General features: G+C 38.3%; 2 protein-coding genes across 2 annotated transcripts in view; both read left to right on the forward strand.

Annotated features, from left to right (window-relative positions):
* Positions 1 to 1,676: 1,676 nt before the first annotated feature.
* Positions 1,677 to 2,501, forward strand: LOC105853980 (formin-like protein 18). Its single transcript, XM_012728531.1, has one exon. It carries the CDS (start codon positions 1,677 to 1,679, stop codon positions 2,499 to 2,501), a length of 825 nt encoding a protein of 274 aa, XP_012583985.1.
* Positions 2,502 to 20,537, forward strand: part of PRTG (protogenin) — a 129,001-nt gene continuing 110,965 nt past the window's right edge. Inside the window, exons 1-2 of the mRNA XM_004687527.1 lie at positions 2,502 to 2,586; positions 4,603 to 4,905. Coding sequence (XP_004687584.1) covers positions 2,502 to 2,586; positions 4,603 to 4,905 — 388 coding nt within the window. The remainder of the gene's footprint in view (positions 2,587 to 4,602; positions 4,906 to 20,537) is intronic.

Raw genomic sequence — 20,537 nt, forward strand, 5'->3', positions numbered from 1 at the left:
ACTATATGGAAAGTACTGAGCTGAAATTTGTGGGCTATTTGAGAATTGTTTAACAGGTCCTTAAGTAGCTAATGCAGCCTAGTACATGACATGAGACCTTTACATGAAAGAAAATGTAAATGTCCAACAATACACATACTGTGCTATTCCAGAAGTATGCTATAAATTCTGAAGCTAACAAGAATAGGTATTTAAAAAAAGAATCAGGAAGGAGGAGGAAAAGGAAGGAAAAGAAAAAAAAACAGTTTAAATTAAAAGCAGAATGTAAAATAGTAGAAGCAGCAACAGACTTACATGGTCAGACAGAGATTCTGGTCCCAGTTACCATTTGCTAATGAATATGCGTGGGTTTACTGCAAGTTTATAAATGTAGTATAATTACATCATCATAGTAAGTCTATTGCTGCCTGATATAGGAAGGAAAGTATCAGAAAAGTTCAACAGGGTTTAAAAAATCTCACTACATTATAAAATATAATATTTGTATTTGATTAAATGTATTTTTATTATAGGTATCGTGGATATCTTATTTCATATTAGTTGTAATGCTTGTCTCCTTCTCTGTGCAATTCAGGGTCCAAAGCCATTCTATAGGAATCAGAGTCTCCTATGATTAAATGAAATATTAAAGAAAAGGCAAAGTGGTGGTTAAAAAAAAAAGTTCTGCCCTTGCTTTTTAGCTTCTCTCTTCCCTGCCTAGCTTTTATTCGTCTGATTTATTCAAGAAAGGGAGCATAAAAGCATCTTATTAGAAATTTTTATCCAGGAAATATGCGCACTTAGGGTCAGTTTTAAGGAACTAAAAGAAGGGGGAATCAAGAGAAGAATAATGTCATGCAATTAAAAAAAATCTAGTTTAGCAGCAAACAGCTAATATCATTTTGTGTAAATTTGATTTATCACCTACTTAAAACATCCTTGCAAAGTGATATGAAACATCCTTGTTTCCATGAGCCTCTAATTTGGATGTTTAGAAATAGTTCAGATACATCTAATAAGTAAATTTTTGGCTGCAATGTATAGGAGGCTATTGCTGTTTTACATGCAGTTAAGATGAAATAGACTAATCCTTGTTATAATAAACTTCCAGGAAAGAGAAGAGCCGCTCTCCCAGCAGATGTTCTAAAACTGTTGCTTCCCTCCCCCTACCCTCCGCTTTTTTTTTTTTTTTAATAAGGATTTTTGGAACAAGCTTTAAAGGTGCTGTTGGTGTCTCCACGACAAAAGTTAGATTTCTGCCAGCAGCTTTCATTAAGTTTAGCTTTTAGCCTTATGCCCTCATCATGTGCCATAGATTCAGTTTTGAATTAACAACGCTAATCCACATGTAAATCTCCACACGTTAAGCAATGTGATTACATTTTTAGAATACATATTTAAACTTCTGGTTAGTGTTACTTTTAAGAGATGTGAAAAACGCACATTTGTCTTTCCCGATGAGTTTTAACTTCTAACCAGGTGGTCTGAAGTCTGCCCCCCATTCACCCTCTCCAGTAAGCTCTAAGAATGTAGTCTCTTGATCTCGCCTCAACTCTTAGGACAGGGCCTTTTGTGTGCACAGTTCTCATGAATAAAAGAATTTGACTAACTTGAGGAAGATCATAAAAGGTCTCCCCCAAAGATAGTTGTTCATTTCAGGGTACGCTGCGGCGATTTTCTCAGCTAGTGCTGCACTGATGGGGGCAGGGAGGATAAGAAACGTCCTCAAAAGTCGGGGCTTATCACCCGGAGATGCCTCCAGTGGAGTTGACAAATCTCTCAAGTGGGAACTAGTCAGTTTTCCCTCCAAAGGGCCTCGGCGTGTGAGAGGAGGAGGGGGGATGGGCAGGGGCCATCAGGGGAGAAGTCTCCGGCCTTTCCACGTCTCTCAACACCATCCCTTCCCCACCCCGCCTCCTCCTTCCCCGAATCCTAAACAATCCGGCAGGAGAGGGGCCCCGGGGGCAGGCAGGGCCGGCCGGCTCGGCCTTTGTGGCTCTGTCCTCGACGGTGGCGGGGAGACAGAGGGGGCGGGGACGCGGGCCGAAGACCCACAGCCGGGGCTTGACCCCCAGGTGCATTGTCCGGCGGGGGCCGCCGGCCCGCCCCCTCCCCCCGGGGCCGCGACCCGGCCGCCACGGGCCCCCTCCCAGCGTCTCCCTCCGCCGGCCGTGCCGACCTCGCGGTCCCCAGACCAGGGGCCAGATGTAGAAAGTAGTCCCCAGGCCGGCAGCGGCAGCGCTGTCCACTCCGCCGCCCCCGCCCCCTCCAGCCACCGCCTCACTCCGCCCCGGGGCCGGACTCTCAGGCCCCCTCCTCCCGCGAGCGGGTGTCCGTGCGCCGGCCTCACCGCGACCAGACACCAGCCGCCGGTCGCGCCGCGCCGCGCCAAGCCGGTAGGTGACGGAGCGGGAAGCCCAGGCTGCGCGCGTCCAGCTGCGGCGCGGGGAGCTCCCGAAGGCGGGGGCCGGCGGACAGCAGCTGCGAGCCGGCGGGGGAGCATGCCCGCGCAGCCCCGCTGAATGGCGCCTTCTCTGCGACCCCTCGCCCGGCTGCGGCAGCCAGGGATGCTGCTCCGCGCGCTCCTGCTCCTCGGCTCCATTCCAGGTAGGCGCGCTTTCTTCCTTGGCTGTGGGAGTGAGCAGGCGCGAGTGGGGTGAGGGGAGAGAGGAAGGCGGGTATGTGGTTGGGGGCGTTGGGAGGACCGCGGGGTCTCCACTGCGGTGCTGACTGCGGTCCCTGCCCCCATCCTGCCGCCGGTCGCGAGCCTCTGTTGGCGCGAGTTGCCGCGGGACTAGGCTGTGGCGCGGGCTGGGCTGAGGGCGCCTCTCCCAGCGCACGCCCCCTCCCAGCCGGGCTCCCCGTGCCGCGGGCTGCGGAGTCCTGGCCGCCGCTGTCCTGGCCGCCGCTGTCCACTCTCCTCTTTTCCCCCTCGCGCCATTGTCCGTGCTCGGGCCGCGTCCTCGCCTCTGCGGTCAGCGGGACTGGTCGCCGCCCGCCAGCCGGGACAGCCGAGGCCGCACGTGGCTTTATTTATATTGTTTCCTTAGTGGCAGCTTCGCCACGCAAGGGGCGCCGTGGTTCCGCAAGGCTTCCGCTGTTTGCAGTGGGGGCTTCCCTGCGCTTTAGAACGGGGGCGACGGGGCGCTCAGGCAGAGAATAGGTGAGGTCAGTATTGGGGTCAGCAGGTTTACCCGACCAGGCGTCAGTGAGATGAGAAAGGTGGGACTGGGAAGAGCAGAGGGAGCGAACTTGCGTGGCCGATTTATCCTCCAGAGGGGAAGGAATGTATCATATGCGATTTATTTCTTACAACCAGGTTAGCCTTGCACAAACTTTGACCAACGCATTTTTCCCTTTGCATCTGTGTCGGTTTATTCTCAGATTAAAAAGTAAATAAATAAAGTGATGGAGGGGGGTGAGTTCAGGAGAATTGGTTATTTTACTATTTACAGGTTACAAACCCTGGACTTGTGGCTTTCCAGGAGAGGTTAGTTTTCTGTTAGCATGAGAAAAGGATCAAAGTCAGATGTGACTCGGAAACACAATGGGCGCCTTCCGGAGTAGTCCTTGCGGTTGGGGGCTGTTAGGGACGCTCGCTTCGCCCTAGGCATACCTTAAGGGAAGTCCGAAGCCTGGGCGTGGGAGCAGGACTGGTGTGTAAAGATTCCAAGAATCTGCCTTGATGAGAAACTGGGAAATCAGTGCTGATCGTTTGTAGGCATGAATTCAAAACAACCAGAAGAAAGATGAAACGTTCTCCCCAAATCCCTCATACTTCACAGAACTCCTTCAATACCCAAGACTTTAAGCCAACCTTTGCACTGAAGGCAGGAGGTGACATGATATCAGGGGATCATGGGATCCCTTACCCTGGCAGGGGCTGGGGAGGATTTGTATACTTAAGATAAAAAGCCTTTCCTCTGTTCTGATAAAAATGAATATTGGTTAGTTAAACAATTTCCTATCCCTATTAGACAGTAAAGACTAATTAGTGACACTTCTCCAAACACTTGGAAGTTTAAAAAAAAAATTAAGTTTCCCAATTCGATCACCCACTGAGTAAAAGTAGCAAGCATTACCAGCTTTTCAAAGTCAACAGCCCCTAAATATTTCTCTTACTTTACAGAAATTTTCTAAATGGGTTTCTTTTATATCAAAATGCAAACTTGTAATTTGTCACAAAAGATAAATGCACTTCCCAAAGGAGTAGGTGCCAACGGCTCCAAAAACACTTCAAGGGACAAGGAAATAAACTTGCTTGTTCACAGAGTTGGAGTTTTGCTAATGATTTCTTGTAAAATTAGACTTTTACGACTTACTCTGTTCAAGATCTTTTTGACAAGCTTGTAAAAGTAGCACACAGCTTGTGTTCATGGGTTTTCCTGATTTTGAAACTCCAGCAAGGAGCTTGAGAACAGAATTCTTATGCGACATAGAAATTACTGAAATTTTAAAGTGCTTGTGAAAGATGATAGGTTTGGTTTGTTGAAAAGTTTTCTTGAAACTTAGATTCACTCATAAGCTTGGTTTATTAATGTGTAAGTAATATGATTTGTTTATAATTGTGTGTTAAAATTATTCTATAATTCTGGATAAACTTTTCCCCCCTTTTCTTTACAGGAGTGTGGTGCTTTAGTGAACTGTTTTTTATAAAAGAACCACAGGATGTAACTGTCACAAGAAAGGAGCCAGTGACTTTAGATTGCCAGGCTCACGGAGAAGTTCCCATTAAGGTCACATGGTTGAAAAATGGAGCAAAAGTATCTGAAAATAAACGGATCCAGGTTCTGTCTAATGGCTCTTTATACATCACTGAGGTAGAAGGCAAGCGAGGAGAACAAGCTGATGAAGGATTTTATCAGTGCTTGGCAATGAACAAGTATGGAGCCATTCTTAGTCAAAAAGCTCATCTTACCTTATCAAGTAAGTTTTAAGTTCTTGATTGTTAACTTTTTTCTTGCTATATTTTGATGATTTCTTGACTCCTAATATAATAACTAAGGATCACATAATCATTAAGATTTCTCCTGGAGATAATAGCTGATGCTAAGACACAGAGAGAAATCTGAGGGAAAGTAAATTCAAATGAGTGAAACAAAAGTCAAATTAGGTATAGAAGACCTAAATCTGGAGATGTAGCTTTATATAAATTTAAGTGTTTCAAACACATTTTAGTATAGAAGTTTCGCAACACAGCAGAAAATTGATCTACAGTCTCTTCTTTTGGAAACTAGTGATTACAATTTAAAATTACAAGCAAATATGTATATTTTATAGATGGCTCTAGAATACCAAATCTTTCTTATAGCCCAATCTTCCATTTCTCAGACTGCTTTAAGATCTCCCATGTTGCTTTTTAACTATAAAGAGGGGCCATTGATCAGTAACTCTCAAGCCTTTGAAGTATCTCTAGTCTTTTTCTGCTGGGAAGGACAGAGAGTATGCCATTTCCAAATTATGTGTGATAGACTTTAAACCAGGTCTGCCCGCTTTTTCCCAATTGTTGTAGAGTTGCTGTCTTATGATTTCCCTTGTATTAACAACTCCATCAGATCAACCATTTGTCCAAGTGATCCATTGCTTGGTGGTTGATGTGATAACTGTGGAGGGTAAAGATGGGCCTTAAAATGGGTAGGCACTCCTTGTTCCCACTGCAGCTGCCCCCCTCCTCTTTCAAGCAATCAAACATGCAGCACTCAAGATTACAATACACAATTTCAATCTTAAACCCAATAACTGTATATTAGAAATAGTGTTATAGATACCCTGGCTAAATATTCTGTCAATCCACAGACGAGATTTGTACTTTACTTACAAATGGATCATTTAAAGGATGAACAATAAGAAGGGGCTCTTGAGATAAAGAGTAATCTTTAGGAAACAATTTCTTCAAGAACTATACAGTTGAAAATAGAAAGAGGTTTCCTAGGAGACTTTAACAGTCCGTGATCACACTTATCCCCTCTCATAATGCTTATTTGTAAATAATGATTTGTTGTAGAAACTAAACTACAAGCACTGATTTTTTTTTTTTAAATATTGAAGTATGTCAGGACAATAAAAAGCTTTCAATTCTAATCCCTCCAAGAAAATTCCTGGCAGACTTTTTTTTTTTTAATGTAATCTTTGACTAAAATTCTTTATTGGGGAAGTTGAATAATGTTTTTTTCTGTAAAGTGTTATTTTCAGAATACTGCTTTTTATGCTAATGTTCTGTTCATTTTGTCTAATTTAACCGTAGAGTTGCATTTTCCCATCATTTTGGGTTTGTGAAAACTTGCATTTTCATACCAGGAATTTGTATTATTTCCTTGTCAGAGAGGAAGGGGACAGGATGAAAAGTTGGGGGGGGGGGATCAAATAGGCCTAGAAAAAGAAGGAGCATTTGTCACGACCACACATTATTTCCAAGACCTCCTGAGAAGCCTGACAGAACTCTTCCTTACTCAGAAATATGTTGAAAACACACAGTGCTTTCAAACTTCATAAATAACATCTGAACAGTTTTAACAACTATTAATACAGGCTCCTTTACTATATTTAAATTTGTGTATCTTTATAAAAATTATCAATAATAAATACTTGATTAGATTTGAACCATTTTGTGGTAGTTTCCATAATATAAACAACTTTCCAATGAAGTTATGTAGGATATTTCATTGTTATTGAATACCAACTGTAATCTACTAGTGAGGGAACAATTATTTCATATTCATTCAGTTTATTTAACTCTGAGCAGCATTTTGCTAGGAGATTGCAGTTAGTGTTGTGGATTTAAAATATAATGCACAGTGATTTTAGCTTTTTCTTTAGAAATGTGGGGCTTCTTAGATATTATAAATTCACAAAGTTAGTTCTGCTCTCTGATAAGATCCAATGCTGCAGGCTCAAATGACTATCCTGTATTCAGGGTAGAGATGTTATGCATTTTAAACAGGAACAGGGTAGGCATTAAGTTAGCCGTTCTGGTGTGTGGGTTTTGTTGTTACTGTTTTTGTTTGTTTGTTTTGTTTTTAAATAGTTCCCTCCCAGTTATTGATAGCAGGGAGTAAGTGTGTTCTTTTTATTTTCTGGTCAGAGATTTTGTCAACACGCATTTATTTTGGTTCTGAAGTGAAATGAGCACCTGGAAAGCTAAAGTTTTTTTATTTGTACAAGTTTTAGATATTTAATACAGAGACTGTCAAGTCTTGATTTCTAAACTTAGGAACTAGAAGCTGAAAGTTGCACTCTAGGCAAGAATTCCATTATTCATGTGTAAATTAGGAATTCACAGGGTTAAAAGGTTAGAAAGTGGCCAGGATGAGGTTTACCCTTGTGATAAAGAGCAGATGACCCTCATTCATTGGCCAAAGCTTTCATGTAGTTCTTCTGCAAAGTTAGTTATTGCCATGAATTGTTCTTGAGGAATGCAGAAATTCAAATGTGAACAGGCCTTTCCTTAAGTGTCACTATGGAGCCTTATCTCCCAGGCACATCAGAGCTGGACTGTGGGGACAAGGTTCCTCCCCAAAGGCCTGGAGGCTTTGCTTTCCTGTTGTTCATCCAAGCACAAAAGAATTTGTCTAACTCAAGTTTTTCTAAGACAACCCATTTTTAAAGGAAAGTATAGGGTTAAAGTAATATTTAGTTTTTTTTTTAAGGTAATCCTTTTTATTGATAGTCATTTTACGTTTTCATGTAATTAGAACAGAAAGGGAGTGATGTGGGAGGCCCTTTTTCTAGCTGTACAATAGCAGGAACAGAAGATTAAACCATTTCCTATAAATTTCAATAGTTAGGCAAAGCAAAATTTCACTTTCATGGATACCAAGTCTTCACTGAATAAATAACTTAACTGAAATATTTTTTGGAGTAAAAAATGCCTATAGACACCTTGATGTTTCTTGCATTCTTCGTGGTGAAATAAGTAAGGCAAATTTCATAGGAAAGCATTAGTGGGGTAAAACGGTCTCATATTTCAACAAGTTTAAATGAAGATAAGAGACATTTGAGAGAAGTGAGGAGGAGGCGGATTGTGTTCTGTGATGTGTAAAAGACTGGCTGTAAGCTAGTGATTGAACAGGAAGCTAGTTGTTTATTTCCTTTCCATAAAAGGTGGAAACTGAAGTCTTAGGATAGAGGGAAAAGGAATATAAAGCTGGCTTATATTTCTTAGGTTTTTCAGTACTGTTTACTTGAGTGAAAAATAATTTTTCATTATTATTGAGCATTTGTAGCTGGAAGGCCATATGAATTATTATATTTTATGATGGATTAATTAAAAAATGAGATTAGTTTTGGCTTTCATAAAGTTGTTTCGGGATCCATTTTTATAACTTGTTTAGGAGTCCATTTTTATAGCTAGTGGTAATTGTTTCCTTTAAAAGGATGAAGGTGTGTTTTTTTTTTTAAATAACATTTTTGAATTGAGAAGAAACTTGAGGGATTTTGTGAGATTCATGAGAAGCTCTGTGAATATGGTTCTAATTTAAGGAATAATATATAGATTATAACCCAAAATTTGATATAGACTACACTTAAGAGTTGTGTTTAAAAAGAGAGAGAATCAGTGATATATTGACACAAGAAAGATAAGAACAATGAAAAAGCCTAGATTTGAATTTTGTTGATATCCCTGGATCCAAGGTGGGGAAAATTTTGATACATTTTCACTTTTAATTGAGAATTGTGGCTGCTGTGAGGGATAGTGTCTCTTTCCTGTGTGTGTGTTTACTTGAAATCAAACTATTAACAGTTACTTGCTTTAATTCAAGAATGCTGACACATGCAGAAATCTTAATGATTTTTGAAAAAATAAAACAGAACTGAGACATTTAGAGAGATCAGTCTCAGCACTACATATGAGATCGTATAGATGATGCTCTCTGCGACTAGAAAAAATCATCTTTAAAAAGAAGGGGTATGGTTCAAAAGTACATGATTATCATAAAAACTGACCATTTTAAATAGCATAAGTTGAGTCAAGAAAGTAGAAGCACATAGAATTCTACAGTCTTATTTACAATGACACTTGGTCCTTAATGTCTGTCTACTTAAAAGCTTTATCAGATGTCTCATAATCTCTGGGTAATTGGACCAGTTTTTCCCACTTTGCACTTATGATTAGTAAGGATCATTTCTCATCTTCAGAGACCTGTAACACTATCTCACTGTTGTTCAAATTGTTGGATTTTTTTTTTTAAGCCATGCTGTATCCAATGAGGGGGAGAAATATAATTTTTCTTTAAGATATATTTAGGTGTGTTTATTTCTGTCCAGTTCCTTAATGGAATTTTGAAAGGGTATTTAGTATGGCCCTCTTTTGTCAACTGTCTTCTGAATATTTTAAAGAGCCATCCTCTCAGCAGTTGTTTGCTCAGGGACTTGTTGTCATTGCTCCTGAATTTAACAGCTGGGTCTGTTGATGAACTCCAAAGCAGTAAAAAAGCATAGCAAAAAACAAGCCTTTTAAGGAGGATTTTAGGTGGAAAGACTATTTCACTCAATAAGTAAATGCTTTAGAGGTTACTTTTTTGAAAACTGTATTGCTTTGTGGGTTTTTTTTTTTAAAGATTTATTTATTTGTACAGAACTGGGGTACGGGCCAGAGATTCAGAGGGTGAGAGGATTCACCAGAGACAGAGTGGGGTGCAGAACAGGCAGATAGACGAAGTACACTGTTGAGGGGAGCAGGGGCTGGTCAGGAGAGGTCTGCCTCCCAATGTGGATCTCCTCCGGGGCAGGCAGGGATTGAACTCATGTGGAAGTGGCTTAAGCTTCTTTGTGCTGTGCTTTAACCTGCTGCGCCACCTGGGAGAGCCTGACTGTGGGTTTTAAGGGAAGATTTTACCTCTCATAGGATCACTTAACTAGGATTGATTACTTTCAACTTTTAAATTGGCATATAAATTGGCATATTGATATGAAAAAAATAATGTGAAGTCAGTATATTGTTGTAGCTCGTATGAATTTTAAAAACAGCTATCGTTATTGAGACTTATCAAGACATTTTAATACTTTGAAAGTTTGTGGTTTGCAGACTTTTAGTTAAAACATTTTAAAAACTCAGTAAATATGAGTGGAAGAGAAAGATACAATTGCAGTTATTGAAGTGATTTTGGCAGTTCTATAGTGTTAATCTGCACAGAGCAAACTCTGTTAACAGTTGACAATGGTGATATACAAAAAAGGTAAAAACATACCAAGTTACTTCAGTGACTGCAATTCTGTAGCCAAGTAAAACACCACAGAGATATGTTTTGCAGAGGATAAAGGCGGCATCCTTACAAAGGTCTGACACTAATCTGACAAATACTTTCCTGACTTTTACATTCCTTGTTTTTTTTTTCTTTTTTTAAAAAAAAATTCATGTTCTTAGAAACTGCTTTTGATGACCTTTAAATGATGAGCAGAAGGCGTGTGTTAAAATGTTTACTGGGTTTCTGGAAGGTTTACCTTATATATATGTATATATATATATGTGTGTGTGTGTGTGTGTGTGTATGTATGTATATAGCTTTAACATTTATATATTTCCGTATGTATATATTTGTAGTGACTGAGTTATTCAAGTGATTGTTGAAGAATGTAACCACTGTTTAGAGTTCTGATTTCAAACTTTTATCATTACTCCTTAGTTCTAGACAGGACATTTTTTTAAAGAAATGTTTGCTATGAAGCTATAGTCAATCCCTATTAAAATGGTGTGACATTTTGTTTTTAAAGACTTGTTTATTTTTGCATACAAGAGCTGGGGTACAGGCCAGAGGTGCAGGGGCTGGGAGGGTAAGAGGATTCACCAGAAACAGTGGAAATGGAACAGGCAGATTGACTGAAACACACTGCTCAGGGGAGCAGCAGGTCTGCTGCGCGGTGTGGGTCAGCTCCCTGGCCAAGAGCAGAACTCAGAGGCTTCATAATGCTGAGCTTTAACCCCCTGCACCACTGGGAAGGGCATGATAATTTTTTTTTAATGGTGCTGCTTGTTGCCAATTACTTTCTCTAAGTAGATCATATCCTTTTGGAATCATCATCCAAAATAGCCTTTTGTTTTAAAGACTGTTTTTCCCCCTTTAGCTTAATTAGTGGATCAATGGATCATCTACTCAAACATTAAAAAAAAAATATTTCTATGGATTACATTTCTCAGAATTTCTCAGCTTTGATGCAATTGACATTTTGGACTAGATAACGCCTTCCTTGTGATGTTTTTCTTGTGTTAGTGGGATATAGAGCAGCATCCTTGACTTCTGTCAGATGCCACAGCAACCTCTCCCACTTGTGACAACCAAAACTTGTCTTGGGAGGCACATCAGCCCTGGCTGAAAATCACTGATGTTTCTGAAAGTAGTAGAAAACTTCTTTTGAAATTTTACTGGGCCATTAGTTAGTTTAACCGTTTTGTCTTGTGCTTGCTAGTCTACTTCTTTTTAGTGTATTATCGAAGTTGGAATGATATTGCCTCTCCATTTTTTTTTTAATAGACCATGTGTTGAAAACTGCTAATAAGTGTTCACCCTTCTGTGATCCCATTCATTTTGATTTTAATACATTGGTCTTTCCTCAGGGACATTCAGTCAGGAAGTAAACACAAATTTCATTTAACCCTATTTACTCTGCCTGTTTTCTTTTTAGCCTTTTATTTTCTTGATGTAGTGACTATTGTAGTTGAAAAGATATGTGAAAAAAAAAAAAGAAAAGATATGTGAAATCTTCATTTGTGGTAAATATTAAAATATCTTGTGGTGCTCTGCTTGGAAAGATGTAAAACTGTATGAAATTAACTGCCCACAAAATAGTATTTGCTATGTGGTAGGTGGGTAGTTAGGTGAATGTTTCACAGAAACCTTTTCAGCTAATTCAGTGGTATCATAGCCTTGTTTTGAGCAGAAACAATTTGACTAACTAAAATAATGATGTAATAATGATGGTAGCATCTTCAGAGGACCTCAAGGGGAGGAGGTGAATAAAGGCAAATGAGTTAGACTCTATAATATGTTAACTAGCCCACAATAAGTTGCAGGCAAAATTGAGATTATTATTGAAATGTTAGTTCCAGATTTTATTAATACTGGGCAGAGATTTTAGTCTTCATCTTTCCCAAGTTAATATTCTTTGTCTCCTTCAATCTCAAAAAGATATTTATGCCAGCAATAGTTGTGACTCTGAATATATGTATTTATATTATGAATATATGTATCTGGATTTAGTCTGTAAAAGCGAGTGGTCACTAGTGGCTTACGTGACAAGTTGAGATGGATGAAAAGAAAGCAGAGTCTTTTAGTGAATTACTGCATACCAAGCAAAATTGGCTGTATTTTTTTATACCATGTGTTGTATTCCAGAACAGTACTTGGAGTATAACAAATCATCACTTAATTCAAGAAGGGAAAAATGCAAAATAGAAGGAAGTATATTACTGTACTTGAGTTCCTGGGTTTGTGTTGTTGTTCTTGTTGTTCATAAGTAAATTATGAAGTTGGCAAATCCTAGTATCTTTTTGGTATATATTTTTAGCTGGGAGATGGTATGGAAAAGTAGAAAAAATAGTCAAAAGGCAGGGAAAACAAACAATACCTTTTCTGTTGCTGGTACCTTCAATGAGTTTAAACTTATCAATCATTTTGAGCCTTAATTGTCTTACCTGTAAAAATGGGTAGCTGGGGAAAGCAAATGTCCTATGTTGGATATTGAACAAAACATTGCCTTTGCTTTTGAATTTTGTTAAACATATAGCCAGCAAAATACATTTTTTAAAGTGGAATCTGGTCACTTTGCAGAAAATCCATTTAAGTCATTTAAAAAATGAAAATAGTTTGGCCATTATTTAGGTTGCTACTTTTAAGAATCATAATGTTGCCACCAACCTGAGTTGAGAATCTGCTTTTGGAGAAGATAGGCCTTAAACCAATATTGATAATTTAAAATAGTTCTATTTTAAGAGTCTAGAAAAATTAGCTACTTTTTCTAGGACTAGATGGTTAGGTTCAGAATAGTTGAGCTGCTTTGAAGGTTAATATAGTATATGTCAGGTATAACTTTACAAATCTGTATCTAACTCTGCTAATAATTCATAGTGTATCATGTTGTTTATTGGTCTGGTATTTTTGTTTTTGTTTTTTTTTGTTTTTTTTAAAGATTTATTTATTTGTAGATACAGAACTGGGGTACAGGCCAGAGTCTCAGGGGCGGTGAGAGGCTTCACCAGAGACAGAGTGGGGAGCAGAACAGGCAGACCGACGAAGTACACTGCTGAGGGGAGCAGCAGGCGGGTCAGGAGAGGTCTGCCACGCCATGTGGTCTCCTCCGGGGCAGGCAGGAATCGAACTCATGCGGAAGTGGCTTTTTAGCTTCTCAGTGCAGTGCTTTAACCCACTGCGCTACCAGAGAGGGCCTGGTCTGGTGTTTTTAAGAATATGATGTTTTAATTGTAACACAGTTTTGTTAATATATTGTTAGTATCTAATATAAATAGGCTATCCTAGCTCCCTACAACTACCACCAATCCCTACTAAGAATGATAAGGTTTAATTTCTCTCCCAGGTTTCAAACTGAATTAACTTGAGTTCTTCTGATTGGGTTTAAAGTAATTCTGATTAAAATATTCATCTCAAAGTAGACATGTAATAGGGGAGAAAAATGTTTTGATGTTGGTATTTCATGTTGGTACTTCTTTTTAAAAATGAGATCACAATATTTCTTATATAATCTCACCAGTTAAATCTGTTTATTGTTTTCAGAATTCACTCTTCATATGTATGTCCAAGGAAGCCATATTTTTATGTTCTGACTCAGTAATACTTTCAGTACAGTTGTGTTCACAGTAAAGCAGTATGGTTACTAAAAGTTTTACCAGGGGGATCATTAAATTCATATATCTCTATGATGGGATATCATTTATTGAAAACATTTTTACCTGGATGATTTACCACATTTTTAGAAAACTGTGATAATTAATGCACAAAAGAAAGTATATAGGCAGATGAAGTTTGTGAAACTTAATTTCACTTTATAAGATGTCAACTTGGAAAGTCTGATATTTAAAAGAGGAGGGCACTTCACCTCTTCTCAAATGCTAGAATGAGAAATTATAAATGGATCCACAGTTAATTGTAGTAGAGTTTTAACCACTTTCTTAACATACTATTGATAGAATTGATTCCCATTCTTCATCAGGATAGAAAGAAGCTTACAGAAGTTTTCCCCACTTAAATAACTTTCAGAAGTGGGTGACATTTTTAGAAAATTAAATAAAATCAGGGCCCTCCCTGGTGGTGCAGCAGGTTAAAGTACTGCACTAAGAAGCTTAAGCCAATTCCACATGAGTTCGATCACCACCTGCCCTGGAGGAGATCCACATGGTGTGGCAGACCTCTCCTGACCTGCCTGCTGCTCTCCTCAGCAGTGTACTTCCTCGATCTGCCTGTGCCTGTACTGCTCCCCGCTCTGTTCCTGGTGAATCCTCTCACCCTCCGCAAATCTGGCCTGTACCCCAGTTCTGTATGAATGAATAAATAAATCTTTTTTAAAAAATTAAATAAAATCAAAGAAAGAAAATAAATCATTATTTTCCATTGACCTTTAAACTTTAAAGACCTGTTAAAATACAGGTGATGAGCATTTTGAGAAGAGACTAAGATTTTGTAAAATTTACCCTAGAGTCATACAGTTCTTGCTTCCTACCTTGTCTTGCAGTTTCATTCTGCCTTCCTGTACCATGAATAAAGATCACAATTTATTATCTTAAGAATTTCTATCTTGCAAATAAGAAATATAAAGCTTATAGGTGATGTACACAGGGCACAGTTACGAGAGTTGTGACCAGTGCTCAGGTGTGCTGAGTTCCAGTTACAAACACACAGTGTTTAAAGGAAGGTGCTTCTGTGCCTTGTGTGGAAATGTGTACATATCATCAAATCCTGAATAGAGTAACAGCACTGAGTTTGAAGATACTTCTCCATAGTGCTGTACTTAAACCTTTTGAACCACCAGGGAGGGTCCAGAAGTACCTTCAAACTCAGCCTTAGTGCTGTTACTGTTTTCTTTTCTCTATTTAGGATTTTGATGATATCCACACATTTCCACACAAGGCACAGAAGCATCTTCCTTTAAACACTGTGTGTTCATGACTGGAACTCAGCACACCTGAACAATGGTCACAACTCTAATAATTGTGCCCCTGGGTATATTTCTTCAATTTCTTAACTTCATTTTTAAAAACACTACTTTTGCTATCATGCAAAGGCAGCTCATCCTTTATGACTGTGCTCACAAAGTTTTGTTGTTGCTATAATAAAGAGATGGTTTTAAAATAAAATTGCTAATGTGTTTCAATTTTTATCTGTTCTGTAATACCTCATGGAATATCTTATTCTGTTAATAAACTCAGTGCTAGGAGACTGAGCTTAAGTCCTTTTAGAGACTCAGCATTTTTTAGTTTTTATCTAGATGGAACTTTGATCTAAAGTAGTGCTTTTCAATATGTTCCTGAAGGAATGCCAATGGAGTGAGGCTTTTTTCTAATCAAAAGGTTGAGGTTGAGTTTTAGATAAGTAGCTGAACACAGGTTATTATTTCAGGGAAAGAGGGACATAGTAACATAGAAGCATGGAAATTTATCTTAGCAAGTTTTATTAAGATGGAATTCACGTACCACAGAGTTCACCCTTTTAAGTGTACAATTAAGTGAGTTTTGTGAATCTATCCCCACTGTCTAATTCCAAAATATATCCATCATCCCCCCAAAAATTCTATACCGCCCATTTCTCTCCCCATATCTTGAATCACTACTCTAAATTTTGTCTGTGGATTGCTTATTCTAGACATTTCATATAAATGAAAGAATACATTATGTGGTCTTTTGTAATTGCCTTCTTCATTTAACATACTTTCAAAGTTCATGCTATGGCATGTATGAGGACTTCATTTTTTTGTTTTTTTGTAAACTCATATATTTCATTGTATGGGTATATCTACCACTTGCATTTATCCATTACTAAGAGACATTTTAATTCTACTTTTTGGTGATTAATAATACTTCTGTGACATTTGTCTACAACTTTTTCTATAGATATATTTTTTTTCATTTCTCTCAGGTGATTTTTTATTGAGATAAACTTCACATAGCATATATAATTCAGTATTTTTATCATTATAGTTTTTAGTATATTCAAAATGTTATCACTACTATCTAATTACGGAATATGTCCCATCACCCCAAGAAGAAACCTCATACCTTCCCTAAATTTCACCTCCCCCATCCACTGCAACTACTAATGCATTTTTTTTTAAAGATTTATTTATTTATTCATACAGAACTGGGATACAAGCCAGAGGTTCACGGGTGGTGAGAGGCTTCACCAGAGACAGAGCGGGGGTGCAGAATAGGCAGATTAATAGAGTACACTGCTGAAGGGAGCAGCGGGGAGTCAGGAGAGGTCTGTCAGCCATGCGAATCACCTCCAGGCCTGGGGATCGAACTCGCACTGAAGCAGCTATAGGAGCTTGCAGTGCTGCATCCTAACCTGCTGTGCCACCAGGAAGGGCCCACTAATGCATTTTTTACCTCCATGGATTTGCATATTTAAATGTTTTATAAAGGTGGAATCATATAATGTATGGAGTTTTCAGTTCTTTTTGATTTATGTCCACAGCATAATTTTTTTTTTAAAGATTTATTGTGCATACAGAACTGGGGTATAGGCCAAAGACTCAGGGGTGGTGAAAGACTTCACCAGAGACAGAGCGGGGAGCAGAACAGGCAGATCAACGAAGTACACTGCTGAGGGGAGCAGCGGGCTGGTCAGGAGAGGTCTGCCACGCCATGTGGTAACCTCCGGGGCAGGCGGGAATCGAACTCATGCAGAAGTGGTCTCAGCTTCTTAGTGCAGTGCTTTAACCCACTGCGCCACTAGGGAGGACCCACAGCATAATTTTAAAAGGTTCATCCATATTGTATCAGTCAGTACTTCACTACTGTTTATGAGAATGATTCCATTGTATTATATATTATATAACATATAATATACCATATTTTGTTTAGCTATTTTCTATCAATGGACACTTGTATTGTTTCTATCTTTGGGGTATTATGAAAAATTCAGCAGTCAACATTGCCATATAGTTATTTGTTTGAGTACCTCTTTTCAGTTATTTTGAGTATAGACTTAAAAGAGGAATTGCTAGTCTTTGGATATTTCTACATTTAACCTTTCTCTCCCTCTACCCTCCTGATTTTGCATTTAATATTTTGAGGAACCACAAAACTTTGCTACAGTGTCTGTTGTACCATTTTAAGTTTCCAGTAGCAATGCCCAGGGATTTCAGTTTCCCCACATCCTTTCCAACAATTGCTATTTCTTCCCCTTCAACCCTCAATTTTATTCAAACCTAGTAGGTTTGAAGTGATTTCTTATTGTGGGTGTGGTTAATAATTCCCTAATGATGAGTGATACTGACATCTTTTCATGTGCTTATTTGGCCATTTGTATGTATTCTGTGGAGGAAATGTGTATTCCAGTTCTTTGCTAATTAAAAATTGATTAATTTTCTTCCTTTGTACTCACTTTGCATGACTGGATCAATCCTACTTGGATTTATAGTATGATTTTGCATTCAGTTTGCTAGCCATTGAGATCTTGTATGTATATTCATAAGGATATTGGTCTGCAATTTTCTTTTCTTGTGATGTTTTTCTAACTTTGGCATTAGAGTTACCCTCGTAGACTGTGTTAAGAAATGATCCTATCCCATTTTTGGGGAGAATTTGAGAGAGATTGGTGTGATTCTGATTTCATAAATCTGGTGGAATTCACCAATGAAGTCATCTGGTCCTGGACCTTTTTTCTTGATAGGATTTTGGTTACAGATTCTGCCTGTTTCCTTACTTTTTTTTTTAAGATTTATTTATTTATTTATTTAAAGAACTGGGGTATAGGCCAGAGATGCGGAGGGTGAGAGGATTCACCAGAGACAGAGTGGGGAGCAGAACAGGCAGATCAGTGAAGTACACTGCTGAGGGGAGAAGCGGGTGGGTCAGGAGAGGTCTGCCACACCATGTGTATCTCCTCCGGGGCGGGCAGGGATTGAACTCATGAGGAAGTGGCTTAAGCTTCTTAGTGCTGTGCTTTATCCCTCTGTGCCACCAGAGAGGGCCACCTTACTTTTTTATGACTTGTGATTTTCAATTTCTCCTTGAGTCATATAGGTAGGTTGCTGTTTTTGGAATTTAAATGCTCACCTAAGTTGTCATGTACAAACATACAAATTATAATGTTCATAATATTATCTTTTTTTATTTCTGTAAAGTCAGTAGTAATATCCCATCTTTGTTTCTGCTTTTAATTATTTATAATGTCTTCACTCTTTTTTATCTTTTAGTTTAGTTTAAGTTTGGTCAATTTTTGGTTCTCTTGATTATCTCTATTTGATTTATCTTCATGCTAAGTTTTATTGTTTTCTACCTTCTGCTAGTTTCGATTTAGTTTTTACTTCTTTTTCTAATTCCTCAAGGTATAGTTTAAGTTATTCATTTGAGGTCTTTCTTTTTAAATGTAGGCATTTATAACTACATATCTTCCTGCAAGAACTGCTTTTATCAAAATGTCATAAGTTTTGGTATATTCTACTTTACTTTCATTTGTCTATAAGCATTTTCTTTTTTTTACCCTGTTATTTTTCTCTTGGTCCATTGATTAAGAGTGTGTGGTTCAATTTCTACATATGTCTATATTTTCCCTTTTTTTTTTAAACTTCTGGATTTAGTCCATTATGATGGGAATATATTTTGTATTAATTTTATCATTAAAATATATTGAGATTTGTGGTCTTAATTTATAGTTTCCTTTGGAAAATATATGTGTATTTAAGACTTTTTATTGAGTGAAATGCCTTTTTATATTTGTTAGGTCTAGTTAGTTTATAGTATTATCATTTATACTATTTCTCTTTTGTTTAGATATTCTGTACATTATTGAATGTGATATGTCGAAAGATTTCTTTTTGCTATTTATTTTCTGAATGATTTATACATTTTTTTGCCTTTATTTCCTCCATTACTGCCTTCTTTTATGTTTAGTTAACTTTTTGTAATGAGTTATTTTAACTCACTTTTCACTTCCTTTTTCCTACATTTTTAGGCATTTTCTTAGGGACTGCATTAGGATCCTAAATTAATAATAACTCAGTTTGAATTGATGTGAGGTTAACTTTACTACTAGCCTACAAAACTCTTTTTTATGCCTTAGTCTCTCTGTTTATGCTGGTGTGACACATTGCATCTTTATATTTTGTATGCCTATGATGTCATTATTAGTGTAAGTGTGGGGTCCTTGTGTTCACTCTGGGAAAGGTTTGGTTTCACCAGAGCTCCCCTTTCATTGACATGCAGCAAGTTTCCCAGATGAGTTTCTCCATGAGACAGAGACATTAGTTAATTTTAAAGTGCAGGTTTTTTAGGAACAGGGGCAGAAAGAGAAGGACACTGCACAGACACAAGTGGGCAGGAAGAACTTCCCCAAAGGACTGCTTTGCTGATGAGGCCTGTATGGTGGCCTCACTGAAGGAGATCAGTGAGATCCCCTTGTGCTACCAGGGAGGCCCAGTATTTCTGTGCTTTTTTTTTTTTTTTTTTAAGATTTATTTATTTATGCATACAAGAACTGGGGTACAGGCCAGAGGTGCATGGGGGTGAAATGATTCAACAGAGACAAAGTGGGGAATAGAATAGGCAGATTGACTAAAATATACTGTTGAAAGGAGCACGGGGTGGGTCAGGAGAGGTTTGCTAAAGCCATGTGGGTCACTTCACTGGGGATCTAACTCATGCTACAGTGGCTGCAGATCACTTCATAGTGCTTTGCTTTAACTGGTTCAGTCACCACGAAGACCCTATATTTCTGTGCTTTTCATGAGAGAAAGCATCCATGTTTATTCAGTCTACCATTTTGTAGAAACTGGAATATGGATGGAGTCAAAGAATCTCTATCTCAGAAACTACATGCCTAATTTTTAAACACCTTGCTCTTAAGTTCTCTATATAATCCGGAGTATCTTCTTTTACTGCTCAGCATTCCTCCCAGCTACACTTCTTCCTTTCCTCAATGTCTCAGGCAAGTGCTAGTTAGTAGAATTTTTCAGTGCCTTGAGTAATAGTCTTTTCTATTGCCACAGCACCTAAGAAGAGTCTTGATGCATTGTAAACACTGAAATATTTACTGACTGATGGAAAATTTTGTTTTTAGGCTTATTTCTGACTCAGCACTATTATTTACTTATTGGCAGCCTACCATGATAGGGTCTGAAAATATTTTAATAATTCTAAAAAAGGCTTAATCTCAATAGTAAATTAGTGATAGAAAGGAATTCATACATAGATATTGTTTAAACAGTGTGTTCGTGCATCAGTAGAATGTACAACTGAGATAGTTTGTTATGTAATACTGTTTTCCAGTTTTTCATGTTGAAAATTCAGATCTACAGAAAATGAATGAATGATAGTATAGTGAACACCTGAATACTTTTTACTTAGATTCTCAGCTCTTATTTAATATTTTACATTTTCCTCATCCTTCTTT

Source organism: Condylura cristata, unplaced genomic scaffold (genome assembly GCF_000260355.1).
Source record: "Condylura cristata isolate star-nosed mole 26May11 unplaced genomic scaffold, ConCri1.0 scaffold00023, whole genome shotgun sequence".
Lineage (NCBI taxonomy): Eukaryota > Metazoa > Chordata > Mammalia > Eulipotyphla > Talpidae > Condylura > Condylura cristata.

Bases quoted from the DNA above. Each gene is read 5' to 3' on its own strand.
- LOC105853980 (XM_012728531.1), top strand. From the start codon at position 1,677: ATGGGGGCAGGGAGGATAAGAAACGTCCTCAAAAGTCGGGGCTTATCA.